Source organism: Nannobrachium achirus (assembly GCF_963921795.1).
Source record: "Nannobrachium achirus genome assembly, chromosome: 7".
In the NCBI taxonomy this organism is placed as follows: Eukaryota; Metazoa; Chordata; class Actinopteri; order Myctophiformes; family Myctophidae; genus Nannobrachium; species Nannobrachium achirus.
This window is the reverse complement of record NC_137816.1, coordinates 8565774-8584299: the sequence shown is the minus strand read 5'-3', so window position 1 is coordinate 8584299 and position 18526 is coordinate 8565774. Positions and strand designations below refer to the sequence as shown.

Below are 18526 nucleotides of genomic sequence, written 5' to 3'. Positions count from 1 at the left end.
ACAGATACAGTGATCTCCATATATGATATCTCCATTATATGGTCATAAATGGACAAAGGCAAACATATGGTCAAAACGGGTCTTATGACACAGACAGATACAGAGATCTCTATATATGGGCATAAAATTGACGCAGACAGAAATATATCTCCATATATGGGCATAAATGGACACAGGCAAACAGATAAATCGGGTTTGCGTTAAAGGGTGGGGCATTCATTCCCTATTTACATCCTTCCAGAGTAGGCCGGTCCCCGACTAGACGATTGGCCGCCCGAAGGGCAGAGATCTCCATATATGAGCATAAAAGGGACACAGACAGACAGATGCAAAGATCTCCATATGGGCATAAAATGGACGCATACAGACAGATATCTCCATATATGGGCATGATATCTCCATATATGGGCATAAATGGACACAGGCAAACAGATGGTCAAAACGGGTCCTATGACAACAGGTATAATGGGGTTTGCATTAAAGGGTGGGGCATTCATTCCCTATTTACATCGTTCCCGAGTTGGCCAGGTCGCCGACTAGACGCTCAAGGGCGGCCGAGCTTCAAGTAATAATAATAATAAAAACATCTGTTAATTAGGGAAAAGTGCGAAACAGGGAGAGCAGATATGTTAAAGATAGAGAAAGAATGAATGGGAGGAGAAAAATAAATGACCATCGTCAAGAATAAAATTGCCGTCTCTAGTAAATAGCAACACACAGGAAATGCACTGGTTTACTATGCCTCACCTGGTGAACTCTACTCAGGGTTCGATTTACTGTGGGCAGGGGTCATCAGTCAATCAATCAATCAACTTTATTGTCACAACACAATTACAGGTAACGGTGAGGTGAAACTCTTGTTTATGCAGGCTTCCATTTGCAGCTCAAGCAAGAAGAAAATATTATTATAGTATTTTAAGGTTTTATAGGCCAGGGGTCGGAAATAGGCGACCCGCGGGCCAAAATTGGCCCCCCTGAAATTATTTCTGGCCCCTCAGATTATTTTGAGAATTATGTTTTTTTTTTTTTTAAGATTTGTTTTTCCCCCTCCTTATTCTTTTGAATAATTTTGCGTTCTCAAGCAGTCTGTCTTTCTGCAGTGCACTAGGCTGGCAGCTGCGATCAATACAATACACACAATTGATTCTCCAACGTACAGCGGTGTTGCGCACTGTATATTCGATCTACAAACTCACAACAAGGCGTCGTGCCGCACCGCGTTGTGAGCTCAAGATGTGCAAAGGGATTTATTATGAATCACGCTTCTGTATATGACATTGTAGCCTACATCTGGCAACAGAGAAGGGAGTAATAATTATGAGAATAAAAGTATGTAATCATTCAAATTATAGGCTCCACTAAATGGTCAGTCCATAAATGTGTATTTGCAAATGGAAAGGGGGAAAACAGCTTGTTTTCAGTTCACCTTGCCATCTCTTAGTTTAGATTTCTTTTTAAATTCTCTGTATCACAATGCCTATATCTTATAAGGCAGTCTGTCCTGGAGTTCCCGTTACATTGTTTAAATATGAATGAATTAAATTAGTCTTTCATTATATGTTCCGGCCCGCCATATAATGCCTTAGAGAAAAAGTGGCCCTTGGCCAAATCTATTTGCCTACCCCTGTAAATATAGGCTATAGTGTATTTCTTACACTATACATTGTCATACATTTGTATGATGGTAAAAATAGAATTTTGACAAAAATGGCCAACAGAAGCCAGAATCCCCTCTGGCTGTAGGGGATGGGGGGAATCCATATTTTAGCTTTTGATACCCACCCCCCACAGGTCATTCAGTTTTATTGCCAGTAGTGGGGATATGCTTTATCGCTGCTGGTGGTCAGTCTGAATGAAATACAGTCCAGGGTAAGTAGCTATTTAGCAATCTACTGCCTGCACTGGCCCTGTGGTCGCATCTGAAACAGACTGTGTTTGTAATGTACTCTACTAGAGGTTCGCGGCCTTCGGCCGCTCACATCTAGAGTCCACGCCCGCTTCTTTACTAAAAAAAATTTTTTTTTCTAAAAAAAAAAGTTTTTTAAAAAAAGTGAAAAAAAAAAAAAAAAATGTTTTGGGGGGGAACTATTGTGGCGGAACTATTGTGCCGCAGCGCACGTTTCCGGTCGGACATATTTGACCGGCGGACGCACTGGAGAGAAGTGACTGTTATGCCCATAGGGCAGGGGTCCTCAAATACAAATCTTGAAGGTCCAGAAATATTTTTTTGAAAGGGGTCCGGGTCCGAAAAAAAGGCGAAATAAGGCGGATACATTTATACAGTATGTACTGTATGTATGTATGTTTATTATAATCATTAGAATTGTTTATTTTGATTATTATTATTATTATTAAGGAACTTTGGAAATCTCAGTTGGAACTGTTACCCCTGCTACCCGATGCTGGATAAGCGGTTGAAGATGAATGGATGGATGGATGGCTAATTATTTATGCATGTAGAGTAGGCTACATTATTTACCATTTATTGTGTAGCAATAAAACACTGGCTTATAGTTTAATTATTGGAAACTAAAGAGCCTAAATGCAATATTAGGCTTGTCGTTCAGAATGGAAAATAAAGTGGAACTTAGCGTGAGGGGGAGAGGATTACTTGACATTCAGTTGACACACGTACTGCACAAGCCAGACTGTGCTGGATTGCCTGTCAAATGACCGGTCAAATGAGGGTCAACGAGTCATAGTTATTAACCTAACACAGCCTAGGATAGCTGGCGATAATATGCGACGATCACATTGTTAAAGACGCATGATCACGCATCGCCACCATTTCTCGTCTATGCAAGCAGTTGGAGCCTTACATCGTGGATTTTAATGTGTCGATCACATTGTTAAAGACGCATGATCACGCATCGCCACCATTTCTCGTCTATGCAAGCAGTTGGAGCCTTACATCGTGGATTTTAATGTGTTGCTGTTGTCCTCTCCAATTGAACAGCCAAAGGTAGAAGATATCTAGTTATTAATCCAGTGGGAGCAATGGTTTCCAAGAGGTTTTAGCAACTTTTTTCGGGCAGCGAGCGGCTCAGCGGCATGGAGGCATGAGTGTGTGGAGAGGGGAGGGGAGGGGGGAGCAGCAGCATGGAGAGCAGACTGCGTCGGAGGGGAGGAGAACCTTTGATCTGCAAGGCCACAGCACGTTGCATCCGCGACGCTTTGTGGGCTTGCAAATTGGCGGAGGGGTGTGTCTTGTGAGCCTGTGTATGTGTTTGAGCAAATGAGCGCACACACACACAAACGCACATCACACACAGTCAGTCCGATACAACTGTGCGGAGATTTCTCAGAAATGTGCCGCGGTCTCTCTCTCTCTCTCTCTCGCTTGGCCGCCCCCCCTCCCCTGTTGCCTCCTCTCTCTCGTGCTTAGCGAATGAGCGGACGGCATAGGGTTATGGGCGGTATTCCTTACGTCCTGACGACTACCGACTACCTATGCGACGACTACCTATGCGACTACCTATGAGTTGGAGTGGATGTAAAGGGGCGTGGACGGGCGTGGAAGTGGGATGCGGCAATAAGAACAATGTAATAATAGATAGGCCAGGGTTCCCCAATAGGCATTTGCGGCCCGCGGGGGGCTACTGTCTTGCCCACACCAACCCCAGTAATAATGGTGGTATAAGAGCGGAAACAACACTAGTATCTCATCGTTGTCGGGTGGAAATCTCGTATCTCCAAATGTGTACATTCTTTCGCAAATCATACAAGGCCGTCGCACAAAAGTAGTGAAAACAGCAGATCTACTGCTTGTAGATCGGCTGTTTTCACTAGTTTAAATAATTTTTAAAATGCTAAATGCAAAACGAATGGAAGATTTTCACCCGACAACGACAATATCTGAACTGTCGCAGTCGCTGGAGTAGCGGGAACGCCGCCGTCGCCCCCTGCAATGTTGTGGCCCTCGGCTTGGTACCCTAGACATAATTCGGCCCGTGGGGAAAACTAATTGGGGAACCCTGCTATAGGTGCTTTGAGTTGGACCACCTGGGTTTCAAAGTTAACCACAATGGTTATCCACTACTTATGAGACCACTGTCTCTACAGAACAGGTGATCGTTAATGAACGGAGCAGCTATGCACATGCATTCAAACTCATTCACAAAATATATTACCAGTAAGACTCCCTAATCGGGAGATAAGCGACCGTCAGGTCGCAGCGTGATTTTAGGGCAAAATGTGTAGGAGTAGTGTCCAAAAATGTGTTTGAAAAAATTGGCCTGATGGTGGCGCTATATGGGACAGATCCATGTTGATGACATGAGTGTAGACATACTGTGTACCGATTTGCATGATTTTAGGGCAAAATCTATAGGAGCAGTGTCCAAAAATTTGTTTTAAGAAATCGGCCTGAAGGTGGCGCTAAATGGGACAGATCCATGTTGATGACATGAGTGTAGACATACTGTGTAGCGATTTGAGTGATTTTAGGGCAACATTTTTAGGAGCTGCGTCCAAAAATGTGTTTAGCAAGAATCGGCCTCATGGTGGCACTAGAAGAGTGTCATGTGTGACTTGATGGGTTGTGGTTTGGCAGGCAAGGAGTGTGTGCAAAATTTGGCATGGATCGGGGCAACGGTTGCGGAGATATGAGCAGGGCAAAAGTGTGACGTGTGACAGACAGACAGACAGACAGACTGACAGACAGACAGACAGACAGCTGGTCGAGGTTTTGATAGTAACTGCGACCTGACGGTCGCAATTAGATTGCATTTTTAAGATATATAGGCTATTTAAGCAGGAAACCTAGCATCCCTATTCTGGTGGCAAACAGTCTATGAACATTGCAATGTGTTGTTGTGAGCTTGTACTAGAGCGGTTATGTTCGGAGAAAAGATTGGTGTGGGGAAAAAGGAGTTGGCATAGTATACCCCTTTTGAGTCATTGAAGTATATAGGGTTAGTGGCATTCATCATTTATTTTATCTGAATTTGTTCTTTGGTATGATTAAAATATAGGCTACACTTGGGGGCGCCTGCTGGCCTTGCGGTCCAGGCGCATACCACATAGGCTCTGATGCCTGACAGCATGTTGTGGGTTCGAATCCCGATCCCGACGACCTTTCCTGCGTGTCACTCCCCATCTCTCTCCCCATTTCCTGTCAGTCTACTGTCCTATCAATAAAGGCATAAAAAACCCGAAACAAATCTTAGACAATCAGGTGTGTTATCATAAGCATCATTTAGCACCATGACATGCGCAGTTTGCGCACACTAGTGCCATACATTACATGTCATGTACCATACTGAAAGACCATTGGACACTACAGGCAGAAAGCTCATGTACACACAACAAAATAATATGAAATGCAAATAAAATATATAGTATAGCTGGATATGTTTAATGATGGAATACCACGACAGCATTTGTGACATTCAGCACTGGACGGACGTGCGCATGCACACAGTTTTGACCAATCTGACCTAAAATTAATTTGACCTTCTTGCTCTAGTTAAAGTTATACCATGTAACTTTTTTTATAAAACAAATCTTAACACATCTGGTGCCAACCCCGAGTTTCCCGAGTTTGTATTGATACCAACGCTGTGCCAACCCCGAGTTTCCCGAGTTTGGGCCGTTTATGAATTTCTTTTTTTTTTTCAAAAAAAATTTTTTCAAAAAAATTTTTTGGACCTCCAGAAATGTATTAGGCATGATCGCGATCGCGAAATTGTATGTTTAACCCCCATACCAACCCATTCTTTCAAACATGGCAGCCATGTTTGTTTACATCTGAAGAAAACATAATGGCCCATAAATCATGAATGCCTGAACGGATTTCCAAGCGGATTTTTTTGTTTGAAAGCTGTGAACAGCATCTACACACGTGGTGCATCATCTAGGCATGGGCGTGCACTTTTTACACAATTGCACAATTACATGGAAGTCTATGGTAACCATGGCAACGCGAGACATTGAAGAGAAAAAATCATTGCAACATAAGTGTTAAAATTGTCCTAACTGTTAAATCGCTAAAGTTTTAGAACACCCACTCTGTTATTTTCAGCTTCTGAAGCCTTCTCTTTATATGTTTTCTATGAGTTGTGAGGGGGGTAGAATTTCCCGGCAAAATGATGTCTCCCACATGATACACTACCGGCCAATCACAGCGCGGATCATACACCACCGGCCAATCACAGCGAGTCTTGCTGTCTCTAAAGGAAGTAGCTTCCCTCAGCAACTGTGTTTACATTGGTGAAGGAATCTTGCCTGCTACTCCCTCAATCCTGGTCTAAAAATGACGGGAGACGGCTCTACGGATGCGTATCGGCGAGGCGGAGGTGCTCGCGGCGGCCGCCCGTTCCGGTGGTCCGCGGCGACTCCGGACGAAAAAAGCAATACCGCTACTGACCACTAGTTGAGCAGCTTCCACAGTACAGCTTTAAATCCACAGACTACAATAACAGATAGGGGGGATATTATATCAATTAATAAGTGTTGTGTTAGTGTTACTACAAGTACAGTTTCATGGACGTTAATTATTGTCAAAGGCTTGTCAAATGTCACGTTTTTGTTTTAAAATGTGTTTTAAAATGAAAAAAAAAGTGTAGATGTGGTAGAAGTTCAAGACAGTAAAAACAAATGGCTTTTCCCTATAAATGATATTCTGACCAAACTCCAACATGTGTGTCACGTGCTTATACCATACGCAACACGCTTCCATCGATTGAGTCTTAATTCTTACAAGCCTACAGTAACTGATTTTCAATGATAATGACAATACTTTGAACCAATATTGTATGATATTAGCTTATTTGCAGTGCATTTTGCAACATATGAGTCATCATGCTGCATCATATGATGCAAAATGCATCATCATTCATGCTGAAATACTAAAATATCTCAAAACACAGATTGAACACAAAAAATAACTCAGGATTGTGTTCGATCGTGTCCCAAACAACAATAAAATAAGATCTGGTTGTCCCAGAGGTGAACTTGCCCTTTAAGTTCAGCGGTCTGCCCATTGCAAAAGATGGTAACACCACCTACAGTAGACGTATACCATTTCCCACACATTCTTACTGCAGCTGAGCCAGTGATAGTCTAGACACAAGTCCAGCGTCTCAGGAATCAATAAACAGAACCTGGCGGGTCACCTTCAGAGTCATTGATTTCAACATTTCTGATGATCAATATTGAGAGTCCACCAGCACAGGAACAATAAGATTAACCTTGGCTGCTGGCCTTCTTCAGAGACAAAGGATTAGTCTGTGATCGCACGGGGTGAGCGGGTGCATAAGCTGGACGCCTGCCTGCAGGCAGGGTTCCATTTGTTTGGCAGGTTGTGAAAAATAGCATATCCGAGCTCACGGCGCGGCACATCATGATGCGCTGCGAGCCTGTAGATCATCTATTTTCACTATTTGTTGTACAACAAAGTATATAGGGCTTTAAGTGGTTATGGAATCGTGCGTTTCTTTCAAACTCTGCCTGCAACTGTGCGCACCAGCATCACCAGTCATACACAAATAATACGGAAATAAATGGGTGCAGCGGACAAAATCAATAACAACACTGTTTGTTTCTGCGATGTTAATCCCAGCACATCCATCTACAGCATCCCTCAGTGTTGCGGTGCAGCCCCTCAACACACTCGAATTTGGCTCAAGGGGCTATTAACTTGCTGACCATTAACAACCTTGACAAGACCGGAGATAATTACATTTTGATGGGTACTACATACAGTAGGAGCTTTCCCATTCTTTGTCTCGTATTCTCATGTCGTGTCCTTGGTTGCTTTGCTTGCTTGCTTGTCCTTGCCTGAGTGAGGGGGGCGGGGCGAGGTCATTTGAAGCTGTGGGATGACCTCCCGCCTGAGTCAGGACTGCAGACTCACTCGCCGCAGTCTTAAAACTCACCCCTTCAGAAAGGCTGAGAATGCTTCGATAGCATTTAGATAGATTACAGATTAGTTTAAACCCGGTATCCTAGTTACTACTGCATACTTAACCATTATTTATCGACAATAGGGTTCACGCTACTTTCCGATCTTGAACGTTGTTCTGCGTAAGAGAGTCTGCTAAAGGCTTGAAAACGATCAATTGTAAATAGCTTTCTCCCTTCTTTCTATGACAATGTAGTGACTCACTGAAGTCACACAGGAACAGTATGCTAAAAAAGCATACACTGTAAAGAGCTAATTACGTTTTTGAAATAACACTCCAGCTTATACTGTGTATCTTCCTTGTCTCTCAGGGACTACAGTATATGGAAGCAAAACATCCACAAAGACAGGGGTAGGCAGGACTCGGCACACCGTCTGGTGTTGTTTCCCGTACCGTCTGTGTTTATCTCAGACTGCAGACTGAGAACAGCTGATAGATGGTCTGGTGGTTCTCAACCTTTTCAGACCCCCAAAATAATCATATTTTAACTGGGGACCCCCCCCCCCCCCCCTGACAAGCACTAAGAGTTGAGGAATTACATTTTGTATAACACAGTTCTATTGTGAAAATAGCTGATCTACATACTCACAAGCGTTGTGAGCATGTAGCTCGGCTATTTTCACAATTTCTGCCTCTAATATTTGACAATTTGGCCAATGTTTAATTTGTCATTTCAGAGGTATTAAAAAATCCTTAAATTGTCATTTAGAAATGTGCAGATACCCTCTATACAGTTAAACTTTATGATGGTTTGTTTACTGTTGAGGGAGAAAACAATGTTGCACATTAAGTTAATCATCTGGGGACCCCCCAAAATAATTTGGCGACCCCCCTGGGGCTCCCGACCCACAGGTTGAGAACCACTGAAATACAACACAGAAATCATAACAGATTTCACATAATGAAATTGGCAGTCCCTATAAGTGCCTAAATACATAAGGGGCCAGCCCAGTTATGATCTATTGGTTAATAAAAAAATAAAATAGAATAATTTATATTTTTTCCTTTATTTATTAATTGATTCATCTTGCTATTTGTTGAGTTGAGTTCTCATACGGATATGTAATTTGCATAAGTGGCATTAGGCATTGTAAATAGATGTGTGTAATGAAAGTTTGTTAGGTACTTATAGTCCATGGGCCATACGAGATGTCGGTATCGGAAAGGTGGCAAAGGTTATCATGCATTTTTGAAAAGCTCTATATCTGTAGATTATATTTTGGTATGATAACCCTTTCTGAGACACAGCTAAATTGGTGTTATCAGCCGCTATCAGCCGAGTTGGTGTCCCATTAACTTAACATTACAGGGAAAAAAAGCAAAAAAATGATCTGCTTTAAGTAACATATGAGGGGTCAATCTAGGGGTTTTCCATGATTCTAAATCCATTGCAAACATCTGTTTTGCATAAAAAACATTCATTGTGCTAAAACGGCCCCACAAAAGTGTGAAAAGTGATGACTCATCACTTTTCATCACTAAACCATAGTCTTGTGGGGCCGTTTTTTAGCCCAAGGAATGTTTTTTGTGCAAAACAGATGCTTGCAATTGATTCAGAATCATGAAAAACCCCTAGATTGACCCCTCATATGCTACTTAAAGCAGATTATTTTTTTGCTTTTTTTCCCTGTAATGTAAAGTTAATGGGACACCAACTCTAGCGGCTGATAACATCAATTTAGCTGTGTCTCAGAAAGGGTTATCATACCAAATTATAATCTACAGATATAGAGCTTTTAAAAAATGCACGATAACCTTTGCCACCTTTCCGATACCGACATCTCGTATGGCCCATGGACTATTATAACTAGGCGTTAATAAAGTAACCACCATGAATGGTGCTCTCTCTCTTTGATCTCCACTCTACAGGAGTTTACGAACATAGTTTTGTCCCCCCCCCCCCCGCTATGCCTGTAGCCAATCGGGCATATGTCGTGACTATTGGTAACCTGACTTGCGAAGTTGCGTCAGATGGTGGCAGTAGTGCGTAGGCTACTACTTTACCATCTGAGATCTCTCGGTGGGAGTTGATAACGCTCGTAAAGCCCCAGGCCGGACCAATCAGCGGCAGCTACGGGCGGGCTCTGAGTGGCTCTGAGCCAATAGAGTCTGATTGCAGACCACGTGGATGCAGACAGGCCAATATGAGTGGTTGGAGTTGGCACTCCCAGACTGTGATAGAGAGACGGCCACATCCAATCACCTGCTAAAGAATTTCAAAAAATGGCCTGCCCCTTACATCGAGTCTGCCCGAGAGGTCCCAGATGTAAGGCAGAGCGTTACGCACTGCTGCAACTATCTGGCGCAGTCAGGTTAGACTATTGGTGGGTTGGTGACATTTCAGCCAACCAGACTCACCTTTTATTTGCCGAGCTGCATATGCAGTACCTCTAAAACCCTCTATAATTGGTAAAGGGTACTTATAATATAAATACTCGATGTATACTTTTTTTTCACTCTCTATCAAATGTCTTAGCCAAAGAATAGCCGATCTACGCGTTGTGAGCTTGTAGATCTGCTATTTTTTGGCAAATGTTTCGCCCCAGGATAACAGGGCAATAGGATGATTATCGCGATAAAATCGTAAATCGTGATTTATTTTGTCGCAATAATCGTGATATGAAATTTTCATATCGTCCCATCCCTAATTTCTGTCACGCCTGACACTGTGGTTCCCCTGACACATCACTGTGACATCACAGGTTCGTCGCTCTGACATCATGCTGTAATGGTGGGGAAACCACTCTAATCGAATGGGTTTGACGCTCTGACATCACGCTCTGGCTTCACTGTGATGTCACATTAACATAATCCCTTTTATGCCCATATAGAGTTCCTGATGTCATCAATATTAAGCCCATATCTAACAGGACTTCATATGGGAATGCCCATATATGGAGGCCACATCGGCCACATACCACACTAACAGAATCCATTTATGGCCAAGACAGATGGCCAAGAAAGCCCATATCTGTGTGGCTGGTTCTACAGACAGGAATCTCTATGTATGGATAAAATGCATAAAAGGGTATGATGTCAGATGTCATAGATATCATAGGACTTTCACATAACGAATAACTGAGTACCGGTAAGCATGTTTGGGCTCTCACAGCATATTTCCATATAAAGTACATGGATCTCCAAATCTCCATATATGGGTACCAGGGGTCTCCATATATGGGTAACTGGTCCGATATACATCACTGGCCAGATTGTCGCCCTGAGGCGTCTTACTAGTATAAATGTATTATTATTATTATTCCTGCAGGGGGCAGAACTTTCCGGGGAAGAAGTCAGTCTTAAGCTTGAGGTGGTGGGAAGTCATCCACTGTGAGATGGCATCATGGCAGTGATGTACTCTTCAATCTCTGGCAGAGGCAGGGAAGGAGCAAAACGCTTGAGTGCCTTGCACTGTGATGTTATCAAATTATAAATCCTGGAGCTGCTGCACTGAACAGTAGAATGACCCTGAATAATATGGACTGTGAACAGTAGAATGACCCTGAATAATATGGATTGTGGACAGCAGACTGACAATAGACAGTCAGTGAGCAGTGTACAGCAGGCACCATTTATGACATTACAGTTCGGAAAATTGGTTGTTTGGTCTCTACCCATGGGAGAGACTGTTGAAAAAATATTGTTTTGCTTGTTTAAGAGCCAGCCATAATTTAATTGAATTCCCTTCAAGGCTTTTCCGTTTCAAGGCTTCGCAGGGACAGGGAAAAGATCCACCAGCTTGGGTGGGGGTTCCAACGAACACAATCGATTTGCAACTTGATTTGCCACTCGATTTGCCATTCACTTCATGCATGCGCATACCCATGGTGACAGAAATGTATTGTTACTGTCATGCCTAGAATGTCGTCGTTTTAGGGGAAGGCCTTCGTTGTTGTCAATTTTGGGAGGGCACAAAGGCCAAATGCTAGGGCAGGAAGGTCATCAAATAAAACAAGGTTTAGTCCATTGAAAGAAATAATTGAATTTAAGGGTTAGGATGATTTTGAAATGTAGACTATCTGCAGTGAAATCTCAGCCCTGCACAAATCAAACTTACTGCATTGGTCATCAACCCAAAAATATATTTTTGCCACGGACTTACAAAAGGAGTGGTCAACAATATTACCATGAATAAAATACTAAATGTATATTAGTCCAGTAGACATGATGGAGAACACATGCTGTGTTGATGGAGAACACATGCTGTGTTTTTAAAGAGGGAGAGTGGTTAGTCATCCCTTTGAACTTTATTTATTTATTTATTTATTTATTTAGTAGGAAAGTAGGAAAGCTGAGAGGGAAGGTATAGATAGAGAAATTTATAATCCATTTTGAAAAGATGCTTTAAAAGTCATGTGTATTATTGTTATTATTTCCATGGCCATCTCTGAACCTTTTATTACTTTCTTACCTCTAATTTTTCCAAAGTGATAGCTTTGAACTTTTCAAAGCACTAAAGGCAATTAGAGAAGAATTGTCATATTGACATCAACCACATTATTCATTTGCTTTAAAAACCTGGGTTCTTTATTAGAGTGTTAATGTCAAATGGCATTTGAGAAACGCAGCTCTTAAACTGTTCAGATTGCCTTGGAAGACATGTTTTGGTATGGTTCTCTGCAATGGCGTTTCTGGGCGTACTGGCACCAGTGGCCAGTTGTTCTCAAAGTTCAGGGGTCCTTGAGCGGGTATTAACTGTTTTACTGCTACGGACGTTACCGTTCGCCCCAATTCTGAACGTCGCTCCTCGCCAATACGGCCGTTCGTTCGTTTACCTTGTTGATGTCCGTAAGCTGATGAGGGGTTGCGCCTCCGTGTACTGTAAACACATCGCCTGCAATGATGGTCTTAAAAATCCCTTATGCGTTAACATCAATGGAGACCAATTCTCTTCCGTGTTGATTTCTCTGGCCCTGTGGCTCTGTGGCAAGTGACTGGTCTCAATGGATGGCAACTCAGAACGGCCAAATTCACATTAATTCTTGCATGACGCCGCCCTCTGCTGCCTGGTCCGCCAAAGTGCATGTTGCGCATCTACTATAACGTCGCAAAGGTAAGCCGCTTTTTGCTGGCAAAAGACCCAATGAATAAATAAAACATCTGGCAGTATAAGAGTTAAGAGGAGAAAGTGGTACAGTCAGCTGGGGCATTAAGGCCACTGTGGCCTCAGGTCATGCCTTTTTTTGAAGGGGCACAAGGCCAAACTGAGGGGCAAGGACGGCCATGGCCTTCATGGCCTCCCTGAAATTCCTGCCCTGGTTACTGTTATTGTATTGTTATTGTTGCTCATGGTGGCTGTTGAGCAGGGAGAACAACTACCGGTATGTTGGATAGCGTGTTCCATTCGTAGATTGTAGAAAAACCTGGACTAAGGGAACGGTGACGTCACCCATTGGTTTCTATCAGTGCATAAATGAAGCCTATTTTATCCTTGTGTGGGTGTCAGCCATCATTGTAGAAATGGTACTGGAAATGATTCCAATGAAGGCTATTGGCTTCAACCGCAGCGACGGCGGGACAATGTATACCGCCCTGTGTCCCGCTTTCTGAAAAAAGAAAAGGAAGAAGAAGAAGAGCGGAACAAGGGAAGTGGTGGAAAAAGTACTTACATTCTTTACTTAAAGGGGAAGTCTATCCATTTTCAATATTGAACTGTGTCATAGGCCTAACCTATAGAATAGGGCTAAATCAGAAATTAGCCTACAAAACAAATATGTTGCTACATACTGTACATGTACTTAGGGTTGGGTATCGTCAGCGATACTTTTAAAGGTATCGATTCAATGATGACGATACTATCGGTATCGGTTCACGTAAAAACGAACGATACCTTGTTTCGATACTTTTGAATGCACCCCTTGCCGGTCGCATCTGTAACAGTTGGGCTACTGAGAGTTTAATGACTGCTTTAGTAGGCTACACTCGTTACTGTGAAAATAGCCGAGAATAGCCTATAATGTATATTATTATGATAATGATCCAACGTCTATAAAATAGCCCATAGAAAAAGGCAAATAATAATTATAATAATAATAATAAATAAAAAGTATCGAAAATGGTATCGAAAAAGGTATCGTATCGATTCCCAGGTATCGAAAAAGGTATCGTATCGATTAAAAGGTGAACGATACCCATCCCTACATGTACTGTAAGCCCCTCCCAAACAGCAAAATGTGTTCCCGGCCTGAATGGGTTAATATACCTTAGATGAGTTGTGTGGAAATAGAAAAAAAGTTCCCCCCCTTCTGTGTTGCCTAGAACTGGAGGATTGATTTTGGGGTTTGTATTGTAAAGTACAACTTGATGACATCACACATTGTACTTTACAATACAAACCCCAAAATCAATCTTCCAGTTCTAGGCAACACGTGGGGGGAACTTTTTTTCTATTTCCACACAACTCCTCTAAGGTATATTAATGACATAGTTCAATATTGAAAATGGGTGGTCTCCCCTTTAAGTAAAAGTATCAATATTGCAATTGGAATACTATGTTAGGCTGCAGCCACACCAAAGTGAGAGTGGAATCCCCATTCCGCCAATGCATTTCAATGAGAATGGAACTGTTTTTAGCAGAAAAACTACTGGCATGAAAACGCTCCATTCTCATCGAAATGCATTGGCGGAATGGAGAATCCACCCTCATAGGTACTTTGGTGTGGCTTCAGCCTTACAAGTAAAAGTCTTCTACATTTACTTGAGTACAAAGTGTTGGTATCAAAATGTACTTAAAGTACCAAAAGTACTCAGTACGCAGAATGTCCCATTTCAAGTTTTCAAAATGTATAAAAATCTTTTGAAAATAGCTGATCTACAAGCTCACAATGCATCCCAACTCAAGTTCAAGTTTTATTAGAAAACATCATAGCATAACAGTATGAATTTTGATGTTTCTTACAGTTCAGATCAATAAAACAAGAGGACCGCTCTATTAAAAAAATTAAAACAAATCATCAAATATGAAAATACAACAATAAAAAACATTTCTATTAGTTCTGGTAAAGCTTGTATACTCTTGGGAGGAACGACATCTGGTGCCTTTGTGTGTGACTCACAGGTTGTGTTGAGTGTCCTCCCATTCCTCAGGTTGTAGCGACTTGTATTTGCAGACAGGCTCTGAATCATCGGACTGGTCCCTTCTCTCAGTAGTCGATTAACACATTGTGAGCTTGTACTGTAGAATGTCTATTTTCAAATGGCCCGAAATGTATATAGGGCTGAAGTGGTTAATGTATGTTCTGTAATAATAATCAAAATATTCAAAGTAACTTGTAACTAATGTGTTCAAATAAATGTAGTGTAATAAAAGTACAATCTTTGGATCTGAGATGTAATGAAGTAGAAGTACAAGTATCGGACATTGGAAATACTCAAGTAAAGTACAAATACCTCAAAATTGTACAGAAGTACTGTACTTAAGTAAGTTACTTTACACCACTGGAAGGGTGAGTAGCCATTTGTGTCTACACCCTGACACACGATCAACAGCAGTACTACTTTTGTTCTTAATCATTATTTAATTTTCAAACTTTTCACGTTTTGTAAGTAATTTCATGAATAAATGTAAATAAAATATAAGAAATTCCATACATTTGAATGAAACAATGTTCTAGAAGTAGTGAAAATAGCAGATCCACAAGCTCATAACGTCACGTGGCGCGAAGTGACGCGTTGTTGACTTGTAGGTCTGCTGTTTTCACGTAAAATGTCTCTTTTGGGTCTTGAGCAGTAGCGTAACGTGCCCCCGCCAGGCCACAGCGCGAGATTTATGACTAATGGGCCCCTTGCGTGCCGAGGCCCCGGTGCAGTGCACTGGCTGCACATACCATATTTGTCTCCACCAGCCGAAGGCATGGGGGAGAGTATGTTTTCCCCTCTGTCCGTCCATGCGTGCGTGCGTACGTGCATGCGTGCGTGCGTGCGTCCTCGCAGTTTGTTACCACCTAATCTCAGTCGCCGTTGGCCCGGTCGCTGGCAAAATTAGCACACACACTCCCTGGATGCCAATTCAGAACCTCAGCCCCACATTTTTCAAATGTGCCTGTTCTAGCGCCACTACGAGGCAGATGTTTTCAAAACACATTTCTGTACACTACTCTTAGAGATTTTGTCCAAAAATCCTACAAATCGGTAGGCAGTATCTTGACAGTCATTTGATCGACACGGATCTGTCCGATTTTGCATATTCCATCCTGATTGGCTAAGATTGGCTTCCAAAGTTTGTAGGAATTAGCCGTTTTGAACAAAATGCCTCAAATCCCAAATGCAAAGTGCAATTATCATGAAATCGCGCACACATGTTCCCACTAGGCCGAGGAAGAAATGCCACTTCAATTTTTTGAATTCAGCCTCTTGGTGGCGCTATAACAGGCTTTGTGGTTTTACCTATAACTCCACCGATCAGTTTCAAACTTTGTAAGCACACTCCCTAGAGGCCAAGGAAAAACCCTTTCCTTGCATTTTTCACATCAGCCTTTTATAGCGCCACGAGGAAGTCGACTTATGTAAGACACATTTTTGGATCCTTCAGAATTTACCCAAAATTAACAAAAATCAGTAGTACACAGTATCTCTACAGTCATATGATCAAGACTGATCTGTCCCATATTAAATATTCCATCCTGATTGGCTAAGATTGGCCTCCAAACTTTGCAGGATTGATCCGTTTCGAACAAAATGCCTCAAATCATGAACACAGCGTGCAATTGTAATGAAATTGGCAGTATCTCAACAGTCATGTGATCGTCACCGTTAAAGGCCAAAGAAGACATGGCACCCTTTTCACATGTAGCGCCACCAGGAGGCCACAATAATTAATACCTGACCTGGTGGAGACCTGTGCTCGGAAGAGCACTGCTTCTAGTTACACCTGTGGTCTTGAGTGAAAAGGTTTGGGAACCACTGGTGTAAACAGTTCCCATAGCTATCAGATATCATGCCCTTGAATGACGGAACAAGTAGGCTGCCAGTATTGAGTTGATTTCAGAATTTGGAGTTTTACTTTTATGGACAAAGTCCACGTATTTGCAAACATATTTGTTTCAGCGAAATGTGACATTAGCTAAATGTGACATTTTGTAACCTATTGTTGGACAGAAGCAAGCTGACCATCTATAAATAAACCTGAAAGTGTTTTAATGCCCATCTAAAAAAGCTACTTCCTGTAAATAGGGATCAAATATGATTTGCATGCATGTACTGGAGACTTGATTGAGAGTGCATGCCACCAATAATGCTGTCTGATCTGCTTCCATATTCTAATTTCTGTCTACTAAATTGGGAGATAAAGGGGGGAAATATTGAGGGGGAAAACACATCAGATATTAGTTCTGGCATAGAGTACCATTTGTAACCACCAAGTAACAAAAAGGCTCAAACCCAATACAAGCTGGCCGGGCTGTAGGGTTTCAAGCTGAAAAAGCTACTTCATGTTCGTGTTTTTATTTATTTATTTGGGGCTTTTTCTTCGTTTGAATCGGTCTCTCTGACTGTTTCTCTCCACCTTTTCGGTGTCTTTGAAATGTGTGAATCAGTTAAAATATCAATACACTATTACTCCCGTGCAGACTTGTACCTACCAAAGCGGTTATAGAACACGCTGAAAACAGAATCAATCTTGCTGTTGCAATATTTCAGCCAGCTCCTCGCTGTAATCAATGAATCCTGATTTATTTTCTTTTTAAATTGCAGAGCTTTTTCCACTGGTCTTCTCCTTCTATATGGAGCAAGGTTAGAAAGCACATGGCTTAATTAAAAATGTCATAGGCCCGAGAGTAAGGTTCTGAAATAACTATTATAGCAAGCTGTGAATAGCCACTCTGTTGTTTTAATTAACTACTATGTTTGTAAGTTTGTACATTTCTCTCAAGGGTGACAGATGACTTGTGTAACGGTCCTTTTAGAAGAACCCCCTCAAGGAAACCTGAGGGTCCCTGGACCCCACTTTGAGAACCACTGCTCTAGAAGCAAATGGAAATTATTATTTTTTTACGTCACAGACAATATATAGGACATTTGTATCTTATCGCAAAACAAACCATCATTCTTTCATCATCGTAAATTATTTTCAACCATTTTCTCTCCTCAGACCTCAGAGTCTCTGAACCCCAACAACCTGGAGTATTGGATGGAAGACATCTACACGCCAGGCTATGATTCGCTGCTTAAGAGGAAAGAGGCGGAGTTCCGCAGGGCAAAAGTGTGTAAGATCGGAGCGCTGATTGCGGCTGCGACCTGCACTGTGATACTGGTCATTGTCGTGCCGATATGCACCATGAAGTCATGAGTGCATACTAGGGTGGAGGAGCAAGATTCCACACGGATAAGTGATCTCACAGCTTTACTCAATTATCTGGCTTGGATACATGTGCAATTGTTGTCGGTGTGGCTCCATCTTTCCCCAAGGCGGAGAGTTTCTGACAACTTTTAGGTATTGAGGAGTTGAATGTGCCATTCAGAAGTAATTTATTTTCATCTTCTTTTTTTTTCGGTGGGGTCTATAATATACTTCTGGTGGTTTTGTTGGATGTTTTCATGGTTAGGGTGGCGAGTGTACAATAGAAATGGATTCAGAAGGTACATAATGTATATCTATTGTTTTAAAATTCTAGTCTATTGTATTG

General features: G+C 42.0%; 1 protein-coding gene across 1 annotated transcript in view; it reads left to right on the top strand.

Moving 5' to 3' along the window:
- minar1 (membrane integral NOTCH2 associated receptor 1) overlaps positions 1–18189 on the top strand; it is a gene marked incomplete at both ends in the record, with an annotated part of 42113 nt that extends 23924 nt beyond the window's left edge. The window contains one exon of the mRNA XM_080730004.1: positions 17992–18189. Coding sequence (XP_080586130.1) covers positions 17992–18189 — 198 coding nt within the window. The remainder of the gene's footprint in view (positions 1–17991) is intronic.
- Between the last annotated feature and the right edge of the window lie 337 nt (positions 18190–18526).